The 18,400-nt window shown below is 32.4% G+C and overlaps 1 protein-coding gene across 6 annotated transcripts in view; it reads right to left on the reverse strand.

Annotated features, from left to right (window-relative positions):
- Cop1 (COP1 E3 ubiquitin ligase) overlaps nt 1-18,400 on the reverse strand; it is a 201,676-nt gene that overhangs the window by 136,972 nt on the left and 46,304 nt on the right. For all 6 annotated transcript variants that reach the window (XR_015444327.1, XM_013075379.3, XM_004853391.4 and 3 more), the window contains 3 exons: nt 15,734-15,802; nt 4,042-4,101; nt 2,484-2,560 (listed from right to left, as the gene is read on the reverse strand). Coding sequence is in view for 5 of the 6 variants with exons in the window: in XM_013075379.3 (XP_012930833.1) it covers nt 2,484-2,560; nt 4,042-4,101; nt 15,734-15,802 (206 nt within the window). In the remaining variant the exon portion in view is untranslated. The remainder of the gene's footprint in view (nt 1-2,483; nt 2,561-4,041; nt 4,102-15,733; nt 15,803-18,400) is intronic.

Here is an 18,400-nt window from a genome sequence, read left to right on the forward strand (position 1 = left end):
CCTAACAGGTGAGAAGACCATTGTTAGACTCACGTGATGCTTAAATCTAAAGAAGGCAGCAAGCAACAAGAGTATAGACAGGATGTGACAATTAGAAAAATCAAGTTAGGGCAAACATAAAATGGGTGAAGGGGATTCCCATTATTTGGACTTTTTCATTTCATGTAAATGCACAGTTTAATAAACATAAACCCAGCCATATACATAAGGGATTCAATGACCTGATACATAAAGAAGGTTTTCATTATAGAAAAATAAATGAGTCCTAAAAAGGGCTTTTTAAAGTAGGTCTCCTTGAAAAGAGAGGTCAAATCTTAATATTGAAGACTGAAAACCAAAACTATCTAGCATTTAAACAATGAAGCTAATAATTATGAAAGAAAAGAAGTTAATATTATTGCAACTACATGTTATTTGTTAAAAATAAAGACGAAACAAATATATTTAGTGTAACATTCTTCACAGCAACTATTTCGTGTCTAAATTTTAAGGGTCATTTTCAAGAGTATTTAGGGTCTACATCAATTTTCCCAAATGCCTCTCTCAATCCCAAAACGATGTTTGAATCATTTGCTTAAAAGTATCAAAACACTCTTTTAAAGAAAATACTGTTTGCCTACTTCCCCTTCAAATGTTAATAAGTGCCAGAATCTCATCTGACAGTAACTTTGCAGGCAATGTTAGCAATTCTCCAACATTTTCAGACTTTACAGATAAAATCCTAACCCAAACTATAATCTCCTTGCTGCTAGCCTGCTAAAATGCTTGCATGAACATAAGGTTGGGGAGAACAGGATAGTATGTTCTCTATCTTCCACATGGAAACCCAGATAAAGATTTTAAAATCTAAATCAGATTTGGTACAACACTATCCAATCAATAACTTTTGATCATACTTACTTTTCACTCTTTTTTTCAAGTGTTGGCTTAAATGAAGAAGTCCAATTAGCCAAACTAAATGGGATTCTCTGGCAAACTCATGAATTAATGTCATGTTACGTACTTGCTGATTTGTTATCTCCCCCAACCTCCATAGACACATCCTAAATAGTAAGTTCCATAAGGGTAGGAGTTTTGTCAGCTAGATTCAATACCTAGAACAGTCTCCAGTATATTAGACGCATTCAATAGAGAAATTAAGTGAATGCACTATATTCTTTAAGTGCATTAAGTGAATGCACATGTTCATAAAATCCAACAATCAGAGACTAGTCACAAAAGCCTGGAAGTGACAGAAAAATATGCCACTAATAATCAGAGAGGGACATGACAATGGAAACAAATCATCAGTTTATTCAGTGTAACTTGTTGTGATATGACAATTTTGCTTTCCTGTGTGCACGTATATAATAAATACTTTATTGTCAAAGACCTCATATATCAGAAAATGAGTCCCAGGAAAAGGTATCAATATCCTATAGACATAGTCATTTGAAATGTTTTAAAGAAATACAGTTGGGTGGAAAATCAGCTGAATTAAACACTTAGGATGACCACAGAATCGACACAATTTTTCATACAATAGTTAATGCAGGAAAATATCAAAAGTTTCACTAATACACCTTAACTAAAACATCCCCTGCACCCTTTTCCCCATATACCATATCAAATAGACCCTTAATAGCTTTCCTGAACTAATAAAGATTCTGAAGATTACTGTAATGTACTAGCACTGGATTTCCTGATATTCTATGTTATCCTAAACTACTTGTCTGAAAGATTCCACTGTACCATTATCCTAAATGAATTAGTAAATAACAAGTGAGTATGTAAAATTGTTCTTGTTCTGAACATGTCAGGCACAAAACTTCAAAATGTATAGTATACATTTCAGTATCTATTTTAAAATTTAAAATATAGTACATATTTCATGAAATTTTACAGCTAGAAGATATATTCATTCAGTATATTTTATAAATATTTAAATGAAGCTTGGCATTATTTGGGGAAAGGGAGTCATGAGCAAAACAAATATAATCCCTGCTCTAATAAAGCAAACAGGATTAAGAATTAAATAAATCTGTTATAAGAAAATACCAAGGGAAGCTAAATTAACAATATATCTACTGTCATTTTAAATCTGGGAATAGTGTTCATCAAGGAAAATTCAATGAGTCAGAGAAAAAGTCCAAGATTTTTATAAATTTTTTCCCCTCAGTATTACCATTTTATGCTCCCAAATTTAATTTGAATGTAATCTGGCTTTAATTCATAAAATAGGTAAAGCGATCATTATTTCAAGAAATTCACCAAACTTTTAATCCAACTGTGAATTCAAAATATAATATACAGTACATACAACTCACTATTCCTTAACCAAAAGCATTAAAAGCATCGGCCACCTGAATCTCATTTCTAGATCATGACCGGAAGTAATTTCTCAGGGGTTTCACACTTCGCATTGCAAAGGCTCACAAGGAATAACACCATATGAGTACTTTGTAACACAAATCTTAAGTAATTCCTAGAGTAAAGCTTTGTACCTGTGTGATGGAGAAGGAGCTTCAAACTGAGGCACTGTGCTGTCTTCACTCACAGGAGAGTATAAGCCGCTCATTTCCTAAAAATGCAATTATTTGAGTTACAGTAGATATCCAAACAGAAGATTAATAAATCAAAGAGATAAAACACTGTATCCTTTCCAATCATGGATTTTCATCAGTCCCTTTTGGTGTCAACAGCCAAATTTCTCAAGGATTCCTCTCCAAAGAGTACAAAAGCAAAGATAATCTGAAAACTTAAGAAGTAAGTCTTTGCTTTAGTACATGTTGTTAGGGAACTAGATCTAATATTGTTCATCACTAATGATGCCAGCAAATATGGAAAAAGACAAAAGCAAATATTTTAAAGAAGACATACAACGTACTGTGTGAACAATGTATTAGTGAATCATTCATTTGTGTGATAACCTATTGATATATATGAGGACAAATAACGATGAAGGTGTGATAACTGGAGCATAAGGTTCAAGTATTTAAAATAAAAAAGACAGATATGTCATTTTCTGCTTTAAAAAATTCTCTAAGGACAGGAAGAAAATAATATGCTTATTAATTCAAAATTTAGCTTTCTTTGTTTAATAATGACAAACTCTAATTTTTTGTCATTAAACCTAAGGAAAAGGGGCTGGGGATCTAGCTCAGTGGTTTCGCCACCTGCTGCGCAAGCGCAAGGACCCAAGTTCAATCCTCAGTACCAAAAAACCCCACAAAAAAACAAAAAACAAAACCTAAGGAAGAGGCCTCATGATCAATTATCGTCACATAAATTATGGTTCTAAATCATAAGAGCCAGCCTCCTTTTGCATATGCTATTTTTTGATTACTGGAAAAATAGAAAATTTGAAAATGCTTCTCAAAAGCATTATCAGGTAGAATTATTGCTGGATAATTCAGGCTCAGCTCAATCATATAGCCAAGCAAGTAACATAAATATAACAAGTTAGGAATACTACATGGGGCACTGAAAATCCACAAAATATTAAATCCATTATCCTTGAACATATTCTGTGTGTCAGAAAAAGAAAATTATAACATGTGAATAATAAAAACTACACATTGAATTTAAATAATGCCAAAGGCAATACATAACTTTATAACCCAGTATCCAACAAGCTCCCAAAAATCTTCCAGCGGAGTCCGTAACTAAACTATATTTTATTATAAATTCCCAGAATATTACCAATATACTCTCTCAATTAACTCTCTTAATTAACTTTACAATTTAGTAATGCATATAGTAAAAAAAATTTTTACTTAATAATGGAATATTGAGGAGTCATTTTAATGGTAATAATGAGGATTCTGACAGTTGATTTACTAACATGATAAAATATCAAGAAAATTAAGTGATTTTTGTTCCCATATCAAGAAAATGTTCAAAGTATCTTTTTTCATAAAAATGTACTCTCAAAGCTAAAGTAACACGTTACTTTTTTTCATAACCAAGACCAATCCAATAAATTTAATGCAGCAACTTAAAGGTGACAGTTTCATGAAATTGAAAAATTGCTAGAGATGTGAAAAACTGTTAATTTCTTACTTCCACTCTTTTAATATCCTCTTCCACAACACTTAGATCCTTCTGGATCTGTTCCAGTTGCTGTAGATTAAAGAGAGAGAGACAGAAAATAAAAAGCTTAAATCAAACATCAGCAACATGAAGTTCACAAATTACATTTGATAAATGATTTCTAGAAAACTGAGCACCAATGGTAAATAAGGAGTATGAAAAAAATCACCATTTAAAAAACAAACAGCTGTAAGCTGTGAAGTTCAAATGTAGAGACTCTTTAAGGAAACATAATGTTGTACTTCTTTAATACAACATAGATTGACTTTACAATAAGAATATGAAAGATGAGCAATGACAATAAGTGACTGAAAGAAATACAAAATATTCAAAGAACTTTCACATTACCTTATTTGTTAAAAACACAAAAACAAATTCAGCTGTCTCCTCACCAATCACCCCATCTTAAAAGTAAAAGCCTGAAACAGGTTAAATCCCACCACCTAAAAGCAATGATAAATTAGCATCTTAACATGTTCTTACGTATTTTTAAAACATATTTAAGATTTCAATCTTTTATATTTTGTCTGTTGCATCATAACCATTTTCCATGCTATTAAAATGCAAACACTTTAACTGATGAATAACATTTAACAATATATTGAAGTATTCTTCTTTTACTAGAGATTTAAGTTGTTTGTGAACTATGATAAATAATTTTAGAAGTTAGGAATAGTGACGCACACCTGTAATCTCAGTTCTTGGAGGCTGAGGCAGGAGGCTCACAAGTTCAAGCCCAGCCTGAATTCACTGAATTAATTCAGTAACTTAGTGAGACACTATCTCAAAAAAAATTATTTTAAAAAGAAGTAGGGAATACAATTCAATGCAAAGGCCCTAGGTTCAATCCCCAGTACGACAAACCATAATAGTAATTTTGGAACATAATGGGTTTTCAGATTTTATCTCATTTTATCTTAGAAAATACTTGATTTTATTAAGAGTATAAGATGAAATTATTAAGCCAAAAGAAATTTAGAAAATCTTCAGTATATAACACAATACAGTTTTCCAGAAACACTATACCAACTTAAATTTCTATCACTAGCATATATCAGCTGTCTTACTGTAACTAGAAATACTGAACCAAATTTTAAAATGTAAAACAATAACAAAATTATTTTCAAAATATAAAATAACAATCAGTAATTACATAATATCGATTGTCAGATATGTAACAGGTACTATTACATATTAGGAAGATGAAGCACAGAAAGGTTAAGTAAGTTTGACCATGATCAGACCCCGAAGTAAGTGGCAGAACTACAATTATTCCCTTTTCCACATCCCCACTGGGGAATGAATCCAGGGCCTTCACATTATAGCCACAGTCCTCATCCCCATACTTTGGTTTTTATTTTGAGACAAGATCTCACTAAATTACCTATGCTGGGTTCAAACCTGCAAACCTCCTTCCATGCCCTCCCGAAGAGCTGGGATTATGGGTATGTGCCACTATGCCAGGCTCATAACTGGAACTCAAATCAAGGTGAACTTCATGTTCCAGAACTCATGCTTTTAAAAACTATTAAAGTTGTACTGTGTCTTGAAAACAGTACCTTATAGTTCATTTCTTTGATGACTGGTGTGTGTGTGTGTGTGTGTGTGTGTGTGTGTGTAGGTTTACTGGCTTTAGTACCTACTCTTCTGTACCAATATAGAGACAGTTGGTAATCTAGCCGATAATTTATTAATTCAAATATTTTCCAATCCTAGGCATTTTGCTAAACATTGAAAAAAAAAAAAGTAAAATGGGGGTTGGGGCTATGAACAACTGGATAACTAAAATTAGATCTGAAATGAAATCAAAGACTGAGTCATAAAGAATTAACAGGACTTTCCCAGGCAGAAAAAAGTGGGTAAAGAAGGAATAACCAGAGTAAAAATTAATACATGCAACAGTTCAAAAGGTGTAAGATAGGGAAATAATAAATCTGAAGCATTGGCAATTAATGAAACTGCCCAACATCAATTAGTATTGTGTAGTTAGAAAAGATAAAAACAAAGACCAGATGGTAGGAAAATCTCATGTTAAAGAAATGGACAAAGGAAAAGGCAATATTAACCAGGACAAAAAAGGTAAAATGTCAGTATATTATTATCAGAGAAACGAGGGGTTAACACAGTAATCATTGCTGCCAAATACTTTCAACTCAAAGACTTTCTACTTTAATAAACTTTCATACACCTTAAAATTTGTCATACAATATTTCTACCTTAACACAAACACCACTCTTCCTGAAAAGACACTGCCTGTCTTGGAACTCTCAAATGAAGGATGATCAACTGAGAAGTTCTCAAATGCCCTAGTTAACAGGGTTGGGCAGGAAATTACAACTTCTATTTAATTTCATTGCCATTGCCATCAATTAGTCTTTCACTCTAACATAAAATTAACTCTAGTCTAGCACATACAAAGCACCTAAATTGCTCTCTACCCATTTCGGTCATTTTTAAACATCACAGTTATTTCTACCACCACTGAAAACTTGGTTCATGAACACTGACAATTTCAATGGTGCTGACCACTAGGTCAGTAAGGTATTCCCTTAGTTACTTCTTAAACATTTTCACTTAATTACTTTGAAATGTTCCACTCTTAAAATCTCTATGTAAACAAATGTCTTATTCTGAGGAATCTCTAGTATGCTTAAAGTACTGCTTTTAAAAAAATACAACTGAAGGATGAAATTAAGCATCAACAATGTCAACATCAAATGACAGCCAACATCACTTATTACATAATATGTAACTGAGATAGTTATAATTTTTGTACCACTTTTGAATTTCTAATGACACCTGACATCTCCAAATATCAACTCTAATGTTCTTTTCTCTGAAGATACTGTCCCATCCTCAAAAAGCCTCAACAGTATTTGTGGGATAATATATTTATTGGTATATATGGAGGCTATTATACATAAGGTGAAGTACATAAAACTGCCAATATTCAAATATTTTTACTTCTAAAAACAGTAATTTCATATGGTCTATTTAAAATAATTAAGGTAAAAATGCTGCCCTGATGAATTTATCTGTAAAATAGAAAACAAAATGATATAACTTATTAAGTCTGAAATGGTATTAGGCAAGAAATCTTAAAAGGGAAGCCAGGCATGGTGATGCGTGCCTGTGATCCCAGCACTCTGAAAGGCTGAGATAAGAGAGGATTCCAAGTTCAAGCACAGCCTGTAATTCAGTAACTTAGCAAGACCCTGTCTCAAAATAAAAAATAGGTTAGGGACATAGTTCAGTGCAAAGGCCCCAGGTTGATTACATAAATAAATATAAATCATAAAAAAGGAAAAAGTTATATACATTAACAACAATAATTTGGAAAGATAAGACAACAGTACTTCAGAGCATGGTCCTAAATCATCAACAGTAACATTCTCTTAATAGGGTCAAATGCCAAAGAAATTTTATAGAAACATTTACATTTAAATAAAGTGTCATGGGCCAGGGATTTAGCTGAGTGGCACCATGCCTGACTTGCAAACACAAAGGTCCTGAGGTTCAATCCTAAGTACAGAAAAAATAAAGGAAAAAGAATAAATAAAGTGTCAAGAGGCTCTTATTAAATGAAATGTAAAGAATTCAAACTTTAAAAGTCCTCAATAAATATTAGCTCTGATACCTTTGGGACTCATTTATCTGAACTCCACTACTGGCTGAGAAAGATAAGCTTGGGTATTGAACTCATGTGAATTCTGTTTTTTACAAGCTAGTGTAATCTAGAATACATTTTCAATAATTATTTCAAACTAAAGAATATACTGTTATGTTTTTAGGGAAAAAAGCTAGTAGAGAAAAAGAAGTAGCAAAGTCATACTAATTTTAAGAGTTACTACCCAATGCAAAGAATGTAGCTAGATAAAAGTGCACAAAGCCAAAGTGAACATGAACTGTGTGGGTAAAAACTCCTACTCCACCATCACCCTACAAATATATACATACAATACCTAATGACAGATATGATTTTAGAATTTCATTGACTCCCCCCACAGCAATATTTTTTAAGTTAAAAAGAAACCATAGAACAACCACAACTAAAAATAGGTAAAGTCGGAGAAAAATAAGAGAGCTTATTTAAAAGCAATCACTAAAAAAACTATACAAAGAAATGAATTAAAAAACATTATATATGAATCTGAGCCAGGCATGGTGGCACACATTTGTAAACACAGCACTCAGGAAGCTGGAGCAGGAGCACAAGTTCAAGACCAGCCTGAGCTATACAGTGAGACCCTGTCTCAAAAAAGAAAAAATAACTATACATGAATCAAAATGGAATTCTAAAAAGGAGGTCAATACTCCACAAAAAAGCCAGGCATGGTAGCATACACCAGTAATCTCCTCTGCGGCAGGAGGATCCAAGTTGCAGCCTAGCCTGAGCAACTTAGCAAGACCCTGTCTGAAAATAAAAAACATATAAAGAATTGGGAGTGTAGGTCAATATTCTTTGGGTTCAATCCCCAGTATGGGGGGAAAAAACCAAGGGGAGAAAAATATAACAACAACAACAACAACAAAATAACACAGAGAAAAAAAATAATAAAATGGTAGGCTGATATGGTTTAAATAAAACAGTGGTTTATATACTGTCACAACTACGTATTTCCTATGAGAAATTTACCTCAAACACAATGATTCCATAACAGATATAATAAGAACACAGATTCAGTAAGGATACAGGTAACTTTTGTCACAAATATAACACTTTACACTGCACTTGTAAGTGCAAAATACACATTATTTCCAAGCACAAATATTTCAAAATTTAATCAACTACAAGGTGGAAGAGCAAATATCATAGCCAAAGGAAAAGAATAGCAAGTAGTCTCTGATTACATTACAATCAAAACATAAATCCATAATAAAAAAGACAACAAGAAAACTCTCATGTTCAAGTAGTAAGTTTATTCCTAAATAAACCACAGTCCTAATAAAGAAGTATAATGAAAACAAGGATTTTGGATTAAACAACAACAAACAAAATAATGGAAAATAATGCAAGCCAAAATCAATGCATGCAGCTAAAAACAAAAAGAAAAAAAGAAACTATGGCCATAAATGCCCATAGGAGAAAAAGCAATCTGCACAGTAATATGCATATCCAAGTCAATGCACTGAAAGGAACAAATAAACCTAGACCAAGTAGAAGGATGGAAATAATAAAGAACATAAATTGAATGCAAAACAAACATAAAACAGAGGATGAACAAAGCCAAACGTTGGTTCTTAGATGAAACTCATAAAAAATGATACATGTCTGCCAAGAACTGATCAAGAAAAAAAGGAAAAAAGACACAGCAGGAATGAAAGACATTACTGAAAACCCTGGGGATACTAAAAACTTGGGACTCTGTTAAGACCTATCTTATGCCAGTAAGTTTTAAAATTATGTTGAAAAAATAAAATTATGAGAAAAGATTAACTCCTTTAAAAAGTATAATATATCAGATGTGATACATAAAACAAAAACCTGAATAAATAAATGTTCAACAGTTAGCTGAATCAATAATTTGAATCTTCCTGAGAACAACCAACAGGTCCAGATGCCTTCACCAGCAAGATCTTTAAACATTTGACAAAGACATCAGTCCTAGACTAAACAAGCTCTTTCAAAAAACATTTTAAAAGGTATATTCCCCAATTCATTTGGTAAAGCTAACAGAATCTTTATTAACAAAATTGCACAGAATTCATGTAAGGGGAAAAAAAAATCTCACAATTTCACTCATGAACAAAGATACAAAAATCCTAAGCAAAATATTAATAATCTAAACCACATACAAGAGAATATACATAACGACCAAGATCTGTTTACACAAAGAGATGCGGATAGAGGGAGTTAACTGTTCAGGTGGGTTTTCCTAGCATGCAAAGCATCTAGGAAAAGATATTCTTGGGCCAATCAGGATGGCTAATCACTGTAGGTACAAAGTTGACTAACTCTATAATATTAAACCAATGTAGTTATTCACTGTAACAGAATGAAAAATAATATGGCTATCTCAGATGCATAAAAATTTTGGAGTATAGTCAACCCCACTCATAATTAAAGAAAAAAATTTACTTAACAAACTAGGAATACAAATTTTACTCCTGAATGATAAAAAACACCTACAAAAAAACCTACAGAAAACATCATACCTAATGGTGACACGTTGAATGCTTTCACTTTGAGATCACCATCAAGACTAGGATGCCCAGCTATCACCACTTCTATTCATCATTGTACCGGATGTCCTAGCCAGCAGGGTAAGACAAGAAAAATAAATAAAAGATATAAGGATCACAAAAAACACTAAACTATTATTATTTGCAGATTACGATGTGTACATAAAAACATAAGAGAATCTACAAATAAAGTGGAATTAGTGAGTTTAATAAGGTTGCTGGATTTTCAAAAACAAAAACAAAAACCCTGTATGTGAAAATCAACTGCATTTCTATATACCAGCAATAAGAAACTAAAATTTAAGACACAGGCATCGTTTTTAAAATCAACAAAAATGACTAATCAAAAGTAAGATTGATACCCAGAAAAATATTAAAATTTTTAAAGACTTCAATAAATATATAAAGGATATGTGATATATATATATATATATGCACACACACACACATATATATACCCATATGTTATACAGAAATACCATGTTCAGTGGCACCTTGGTTCATGAACTCAATTCTCTCCATGATTCTTGCCACAAACTGAATTGGATGAGAATTGAATCAAATTTCTCCATAAGCTAAACACCTAACCTAACCACTGGATTTGGTTCTCATCCAACTTGGTTTGTGACCAAAATCATGAAAAGAATCAAGTTCATGAACAGAGATCCTACTGTTCATGGGCTAGATGGCACTACTGCAAAGACACATTCTCCCAAATTTGTCTGTCCATGGATTCAAAGTAATCCTAATTTAAAAAATCACAAAAGGTTTATCCTGGAAATGTACTAAGTGATTCTTAAATTTATAAAGATGCAAAAAGCCATGAGTAGCCATTTCCTGAAAAACAATAACTCACTTTAAAGTTCTATTATTTAATACAATACTGTTACATCAAAAGGACAGACTAACAGAATAGTGGGCCTGAAAAGAGAACCTAGAAACACATACATGTATATATGGACATATGAAGTAAGATACAAGTGAAATTTGAGAGAAATAGGGAAAAGGTTAAACTTTTTAAATAATGCTAGGTCAGCCAGATAACCATATGAAAAGATGCCCATATATCTATCACATTATACACAAAAATAAATCTCCAAGTATAGATCTAAATGTGAAAGATAAACAAAGCTTCAAATAAAAAATACCAGAAAATATTTTCACGACCACAGGTGAAAATTTCTTTACCCGACACAAAACACTAATCATAACAGGGAAGACAGATTATACTCTATTAAAATTAGAAACGTGTTCTCAACCACCACCCTTAAGATGATGAAAACAAGCAGCTCAGCTGCAGAGAGAGGTGTAGAAATACTTAAGCAGCAAAACATTAAAGAAAGGCACGGACTTACAACTGTCATAAATACAGGATATTGGATATCTAATGAGAAGGAGAAAAGGCTATAATCTGAAAAAGGTAGGCAGGCAGCTTCACGAGTGACAAAAATATTCTGTTGTCTCATGAGGATAGTAGTTACATGGATGGATCACTCTTCTTAAAACTGTAAATTTGATTTATACACTTTTTTGAGGTAAAAAGTAGTTTAAAATTCAAGTCACTTAAATTCCAAACAAAACCAATAGGAAACCAAAACTCATCAAAAACTATTCAATGAAGTACCCAAAATGTCTAAAAGTCTATTTCAAAATTAAATCAAATTAAATGTATGTCAATTGTTCAAATGTCACTATAGATTTGAAAGGATAAGACTGGCTTTCACATGGAAACCTAATATGTTTATCTAAATACATTTAATTATTGAATGCTATAGTAGGCAGGTAGTCAGCATTCACATTCTTGTGTAATTCTAAACTGGGAATGAAATTATGATTTGTTTCTAACACAGAAAACAGCAAAAGTGTTAGGGTATTATTTCGAAGATTAAGTTACAAAAAGCATGTGACATTTGTCTTCAATGCCCTCTTGCTGTTTTCTCACTCATTCCCTCTAAGAGAAGACAACTGGCATGTGGAGAAACCCTGTGGCCATGGGTATCTCTTTCCAACAGCCAGGGAGCAAGCTTGGAAGAATTCGAAGAGAAGGAACCTAGCTAGCTAGCTACTCTGCACTAAGATTCCTGACCTGACACATTAAATGTTTGATGTTTTAGGCCATCAAGTTTGAGGGCAATTTGTTACACAGCAATAGATAACCAATGTAAATGCCTACTATGTGCCCTGCGCCTTCCATTTCCCTAACATACAGTAGGGAAAAAATAAAGATTGTGTATATGGTATGTGGGGGGGGGGAGTTACTGGGGATTGAACTCAAGGCCTTGTCACTGATCCCTAACCCTTTATTATTTTTTAGTTTGAGATAAGATCTACTAAATTGCCAAGGCCAGGCTCAAACATTGATCCTCTGCTTCAGCCTTCCAGATTGCTGAGATTATAGGCCAGTGGCATCAGGCCCCACTAAATACAGGATTTTAATACCCTTAAATTACTAGCCAAATATAATAATAATATTAAACCTGAAAAGCAGATTTAACTTCAGTACTCTGTATCAATTTCTAACACAATAACCCCAATTAAAAATTACAAACAAAACCACAAATTTGAATGTTAATCTTAGAAAAACAAATTCAAAAGTAATAATCTGCCTCTAGGTCAATCTATATTTCACTTGAATTATTTGATTATCAAATACACTATAGGAGACAGACAATATCTTTAACAAATATATTCACTTTGAGTATTAAAAATGCAAATATGTTTTATGATATAGACAAGAAAATATAACTTCATTTATTCTCTGTGCACTAAAACATGAGATATTAATCACTTCTAGAATATACCTTATGATTATATATCATGACAATACCAGACTCTATAAATGGGAAAATTTATGAAATTTAAATTTAATCAAAGTACTAGGTAAACTTTTAAAAGTTTAAACCTAGTTCTGTAGTCACTTCTGTAATTAAAACTGAAATATTCATTCAAAATCATTCAAACAGGGATATACTTAAAAAAAGCAAAGCAAATTTTATTAAGGGCAGTACAGTCACTCAAAACAATTCTCTACTGATTTTTCCAATTCTGCATAACTTAGGATAGCACTTGTTCTAAATTATCTTTTCAAGATAATTTTTGTCTGTCTGAAGAATGAACATCCTCAGCAGAGGGAGAGGATTTGTTTTCTGACCAAGACAATAAAAAGAGCATCTCCCTGCAGTAGAAAGATGGACAGGTTCACAAGCATACCCCTTCAAAAGACTAAGGTTTCCTCAACAAGTACAAGGTTTCTTTGTGTAACACTAACCCACAGGGTGTGCAAAAACTACTGGGCCCATCTCCACAGTGCCACCATGAGACTTCAGGGTCAGGGAGGAATGGTGTAAATATGACGCTGATGCAGCTAAATGTAAGTAATACAATCTTTTTATCTCAAACTCACTAGCATCAGATCTTCTGCCAGCATGTATGAAACTTTGCGTAACCTGTTCACCTGCTAGTTAGGGGTAAAAATCTTACAACTTTCAGTTTTTTAGTTATAATTTGTATCCTATCACCTGAAACTATTTCAAGTCTAACAATATGTTGTAGCCATCAACAGACTCCTACAGAAGCAATGAATAATACCAAAAAATACCAGGGAACTAATGAAAACTTGAACCTCCAGGAATTCTTATGCTTGGACTGTTCACATCACTGGTATCCCTACTAATTCATTATCAGGTACTTTCCTATATATCAAATCTCATTCTCAAGGAATTCAAAGACTAAGACAAAAAGAATCATGTAAAATAGTGAAACATAATTACATATTTTCTATTTAAATGATGTATAAAATATGAAAAATTATCATTTTCCACAGCAAAAAATGTTGAGTGTACATGATACATTAATGACTTTATTTACATGTTATAAAATTTTCAGCCTTGCTATTCAAAAGGTGATCCAAGGACTAAGAGCTTCAACATCACCTGAGGCTTACTAGAAATACAGCTTGTTAGGTTCCAACAAAGGCCCTCTTAAATGAGAAATTGCATTTTAACAAGATCCTTGGGTGATTCTGAGCCTGCAGTAGTTTAAGAAGTGTGCTACAATAAGACCTTTAAACAAATAAGTAAGTGGATACCATCTCCTTTCTTGTTCCCCCACTAAGAGACACAACTAAATCTTAAAAAATACAATGAAAATAAATATTTCTCTTAACACATATATTAAAATCATAATTAACCTAGCATAAGTTAAGGATGAAAAAAAATTATAAACCATGTAAAAAATACCTATTAAAACAAAATAACCAGCCAAATCTCATCCAAATTTTAATCAGAAAAAGTTAAAAACACCTAGACACAGTGGTCCACACCTGTAATCCCAGGTACTTGGGAGCTGAGGCAAGAGGATTATAAATTCAAGGCTAGCCTGGGTGATTTAGCAAGCCCCCTTCTCAAAATACAACAGAAAAAATGATGGGCATTTAGCTCAGTGGTAAAGTGCTTGACATAGCATACTTAACCTGAAATTAATCCCTGGTACCAGAGAGGGAAAAAGAAACACCAGTTAAAAACGGGACACAGTGAGTATTCAAAAGAAGGGAGAATATCACATTAAGATAATGTAAAAGTCCTGATTATTTCGACAAAATAAAAATATCTCATCTTTGTATTTAAAAAAAAAAAAAGCCCAGAACACAGTACATACCAGTTACTGCATTTTTAAAAGTAAAAAGTACCATAATTAGACAGTTTTTAAAGTATATATATCAGAGATTTGAGACAGCTGGGAATTTAAAGAAAAAACAGATTTCAGACTTACTTTAGTATGCTATCCAGGGCACAAGATTTTGACTATTTTATTTTTCCATAGTTTGTACATGTATAAGAAGACAGAAATTTTACAGATGCTAAATTAGAATATCCTGCTTATAAAACTTAATACAGGTCCGGGGATTTAGCTCAGTGGTGCCGCCTCCTGCTTCGCAAGTGCAAGGTCCCGAGAGTTCGATCCCCAGTACCAGAAAAAAAAAACTTAATACAAAATTGTCTTTTAGCTGTCCTGCATGACTTGGACGTTCCAAGTTCTAAATAAATGGGTATGTTTTTACTTACATGCATTTTACTTAAGAAAAACTCTAACCATTAAGCCTTTTAAATTTTCCTACGTTTTCTTTTCATAATGATGAATACACTGTCATTTAATAATTCTATTTTTGGTCTGGGGCCTGCCTCGCAAGTGCAAGGTCCTGAGTTCATTCCCTGGTACAAAAAAAAAAAAATAATAATAATAATAATAATTATATTTTGTACTCTTTATAGGGTTGAGGTTAGCCTTTACGGCAAATGTTACTGAAATCTTTCCAAGTCATCATCAAAAAAGGGTTTAAAAAATATCTCATTGCAAAGGCTTAAAAAAAAAAGTTGAAAAAGCAAAATTTAAGAAAATTTCCAGAAAGTTAAATTCTTTTTATACAGCAGAACAGTCAACAACAGTATGTGAAACATGGAAAATACACAAAGTAATATACCTCTCTCTTATTTCTTCTTGCAACTTTGAGGAATTCCATAAGGATCTGTAGTTGGGCTGCATGTGATTCCTGTAATAGAAAAATTATAGTTTTTATTTTAAAAAATATAACTTTTAAGTTGAAAGTTTTCACTAACTCCATAGCATAAACAGCACGCAGCAATTTTATGCACCCATTTAAATTAGTGTACAGTAAGTTTCTGACTTACAAATAAGTTCCATTCTGAGAGAACATTTGTAAGCTGGACTCACTAGTAACTGGACAAAGTGAGTCTCATACAGTACACCTGTGAAAGTTCAGGATTCAAATGTTCATAAGTCAGGGACTTACTGTACCACTTCTAATTATCCATTTTTCCATTTGTTAGCTGGCATTTCAAAAAGCAAGCAATTTTCCAAAATAACTGAAACTAATTTTAAGAAACAGATGTTTACATGTAAAGAAATCTGTTTATGGTAAATGACTTGTTCTGCTAAACTTAATACACCAAGACAAAAATTGTAGTTTCTAATCGCTTCCCAGCCTTTTGGCTAAGATCAAGGGTAAAAATTATAGTTTCTAGAAACAAAATTCACTTTCCCCATATGAACTTCATTTGCAACAATAAACATAATATAATAAATAAGGAGAAATCCACACCTTTCCAAAGCCAAATTTACTATTCCTGGTTATTATCTACAGTGCTCACATAGATGTGATAATTAACATATTTTGTAGAAGATTTCAGTGCAAATCAAACACTTGAAAACAAAAAATTCTAATATAAATGGGTGACAGTAGTAAATAACTAAAACTGGTAATTAACAAAGATAACACTGATTATTAATAATTATTATCCTTGACATTTACTGAGTATCAAAAATAATAAAACAAGTATGTATCTTTTATGGTTAAAACTCATTAAAAAGAGCCAAGGAATTCCAGGTGCATCTGATAAATATATGTAAAAGGAGTATCAAAAGTTATAAGGGGGATAATGAGAATTTTATAAACATATATAATTCTAACTTTTTCTTATTTGTTTGAAAGAGAATGAAAAAATCCAGTAGAGTAATTCCCAAACAAAAATAAATAGAATTATCTGGTGCATTCATTAAAATAGACACTAGGTCAGATTTTAGAAATCCTGATTCTCTTGCTCTACATAAGGTCCCAGGAATCTATGTTTAACAAGGGCTCAGGTGATAAAAAGAAATAGGCCATTAAAATTTGGATAATCATGATATAATACATACTACAAAAAAACATGGCGACCTCAAACCCATCAAACATATTTCCACAGTTTATCTAGTCTTTTGAGAAGGGAGGGATCTTTGTACTTTAAAGGATAAGAGGCAAAACAGACCAATGAAAAAACTTAAGTCCTATCTACAAAATAAGTTTGAATACTATTGCAACCAGAATCAGTATGTAAGAATGCAACTGATTTAGAAAGGGAGAGGGAAAATTCCAAAGCCTCCATATCAAAAGGAAAATGAGGTCAACTATGTAAACTAAGAACTCAGCACTTACTTCTGCAGTTTAATCTTCTTCAAATACAGATGGTTCCTGACTTGTGATGGTTCTACTTAAATTTTTTCAACTTTTATCATGGTGCTTAGTAGGAATTGTACTACAAATTTTTATCTTCTCTCTTGCTAGCCATATACAATCTGATACCATCTAGAGCTGCTGGCCTACAGAAAGACACAACTCCCAGTCAAGCCACCAGATCATGAAGACAAACCAACACTCTACAGTGTATTGTGTTTCTAAACCATTGTTAGGTTAACAATATTTTTAACTTATGACACATTTACCAGGGTGTAACCCTATCCATAAGTACTGTGACACTTATTAAATGAAAAAAGTATGAAACTATAATTTTACATATATAACTGTGGAAAAAAAATTATGTGAAGACTTTAAAAAATTAGAAACAGGAGGAAGAGAGCCAATTAGGCCAAAATAATGTCATATAATATTCTCTTAGAACAGTCTCAGAAACTGACCATGAAAGTAATCCCTTAAAGCTGTTTAACCCTCTACTAAAAACAGAAATATTAGTCTCTAAACATTTCTTACCAACTGCCAAAACTTAGAAAAAGATATAATGATCATTTAGCCCAATTCTTTGCTTTTTATGAAACAACAGAGTAAGAAAAAGAATGTAAAGAAATGGGAGAGGGGAATAAAAGAAATATACATATTCAGAAGTCTCCATATTCTACTTCTTACAACACAACACATTTTTATCAAATTGTTCTATCTGGTCCATAAGTCAATCATCTCAAGAGAAAGCATGTCTGCCATCGGAAATGGAATATGCTTTGATATTTATAAAACACTGATTTTCTGTATTTCCCTAGTCTATGTAACTAAATTTGCTTTACTCTAAAAGAAAACTCATCTCTGTTACAGAAATGGCCTAACAATTAAGGATGTGAATCAAGTATTTAAATCTTGTACCAATTCTATGCTTTAGTATCCTTCTGATAAGAAGTATGCTAGATAGTTTTCCAAATGAGAGAAAATGGACTGGTCAGACCTATGTAAACATCGGGTGTAGTTCATCTTTTTATATTTTATTGTATGTGAATAATTTAATCCTTATGAGTGTAGTTACTAGTTACTATGAGCTCATCTTCCCAAGCAGTTAACTGTACAATAGTTTCTCAACATAAGAAC

Source organism: Heterocephalus glaber, unplaced genomic scaffold, assembly GCF_053883595.1.
Source record: "Heterocephalus glaber isolate CG9 unplaced genomic scaffold, H.glaber_assembly_v1.0 deba00001600, whole genome shotgun sequence".
NCBI lineage: Eukaryota > Metazoa > Chordata > Mammalia > Rodentia > Bathyergidae > Heterocephalus > Heterocephalus glaber.